General features: G+C 49.7%; 1 protein-coding gene across 1 annotated transcript in view; it reads right to left on the bottom strand.

Annotated features, from left to right (window-relative positions):
- SUPT16H (SPT16 homolog, facilitates chromatin remodeling subunit) overlaps positions 1-916 on the bottom strand; it is a 125,845-nt gene extending 124,929 nt beyond the window's left edge. Inside the window, exon 1 of the mRNA XM_032441647.1 lies at positions 691-916. Coding sequence (XP_032297538.1) covers positions 691-756 — 66 coding nt within the window. The 5' untranslated portion in view covers positions 757-916. The remainder of the gene's footprint in view (positions 1-690) is intronic.
- Between the last annotated feature and the right edge of the window lie 742 nt (positions 917-1,658).

The raw sequence follows: 1,658 nt of genomic DNA, 5'->3' as shown, positions 1-1,658 counted from the left end.
AAACCCATAGAGCCCATTAAACCCATAGAGCCCGATTAAACCCATTAAACCCCATAGAGCCCCATTATAACCCCCATTAAACCATAGAGCCCAATTAAACCCATAGAGCCCCATTGAAAACCCCATTACCCCCCTTCTAAGTCCTATACCCCATTAACCGCATAAGAGCCCCAATTACCCCGATAGATGCCCCATTACCCCCATTAAGCCCCGTAGACCACACGAGGAGTCCCCCTTAAACCCCATTACCTCCTCCATTAAGCCCCATAGACCTTATGATGCCATAGACGCCCATTACCCCCCATTATAACCATAGAGGCCCATGAGACTCCATATCAGCCCTCATTAAACCCTTAAACCCATAATGCCCCATTAAACCCCATAGAGCCCATTATAACACCCATTAAACCCCATAGAGCCCATTAAACCCCATAGAGCCCCCATTAAAAACCCATTACCCTCTAGTCCCCTTTACCCCCATTTAACCCCACCAGAGCCCCCATTTAAACCCCTAGAAGCCCATTCACCCCTCTAAGCCCACAGAGCCCATTACCCCCTATAGAACCCCATTAAACCCCCATTAAACCCCATTAAACCCCATAGAGCCCCATTAAACCCCATAGAGCCCCATTACCCCCCATTAAACCCCATAGACCCCCATTATACCCCCATTAAACCAGGCCTCATTACCTGCCATGCCGCGTAGAGCCTCCGTACCCGGCGGTAATACGCCTCTCGATCGAGGCTGAGCGCCATCGGGGGGGTCCCCTCACCTTTATTTCCCCTTTTATTTCCCCTTTATTTCCTATTAATTTCCCTTTTATTTCCTATTTCCTTCCTCCTTCCTCCTCCTCCTTCCTCCCTCCTCCTCCTCCTCACGGCGACCCCGGAAGTTCTTCGGCCGGCGCGCGAGTAACGTACGGCACTTCCGCTTCCGGGTTGCGAGCGGCTAAAGGCGGGAAACGGCAACACTTCCGGGTTTGCGCGGGGGGCGCATGCGCAGATGTTACGGCCGCCATGTTGGTGCTACAGAGCATGCGCACTGGGCCCGTACAGTTAAACAATATGGCGCCGATATCTGCGCATGCGCGATGGGACCGTGGAGTGAACCAATATGGCGACGATAAGATCTGCGCATGCGCGCTGGACCTACAGATTACAAACAATATGGCGGTGATGACAAATGCGCATGCGCAATGGGACCATGTAAAATTCAATATGGCGGCGATGATATCTGCGCATGCGCAATGAAGACATAGAGGAATAATATGGCGGCGATTCTAACTGCGCATGCGCAGTGGGCCCACATTAAACCAATATGGCGGCGATGATAACTGCGCATGCGCAATAATTCCGTATAGTTAATATGGCGGCGATAATACCTGCGCATGCGCACCGGGCCCGTATTATATTTAACCCTTTTTATCACCAAATTGAAGGATAAAAGTGGCACAAAAAGCGGTTTTTAAACAGAAAATAACCGTTAATAGAGAAAATGGTGGGGAAATGCGGCTAAAAGTGCGGAAAGGTGATTTGGAAGCAATGGAAATGCTCGCATTGAGTTTAAATGGGGATTGAGTCCCCAAAAATGGGATTTATGAGCTAAAAATGAGCTGAAATCGTTTTTCTAAGGAGGAAAAATGGGATTTGAGGGCGAA

This window comes from Coturnix japonica, unplaced genomic scaffold (assembly GCF_001577835.2).
Source record: "Coturnix japonica isolate 7356 unplaced genomic scaffold, Coturnix japonica 2.1 chrUnrandom455, whole genome shotgun sequence".
In the NCBI taxonomy this organism is placed as follows: Eukaryota; Metazoa; Chordata; class Aves; order Galliformes; family Phasianidae; genus Coturnix; species Coturnix japonica.
The sequence above is the reverse complement of the archived record's forward strand: the minus strand, read 5'-3'. Positions and strand labels throughout refer to the sequence as shown.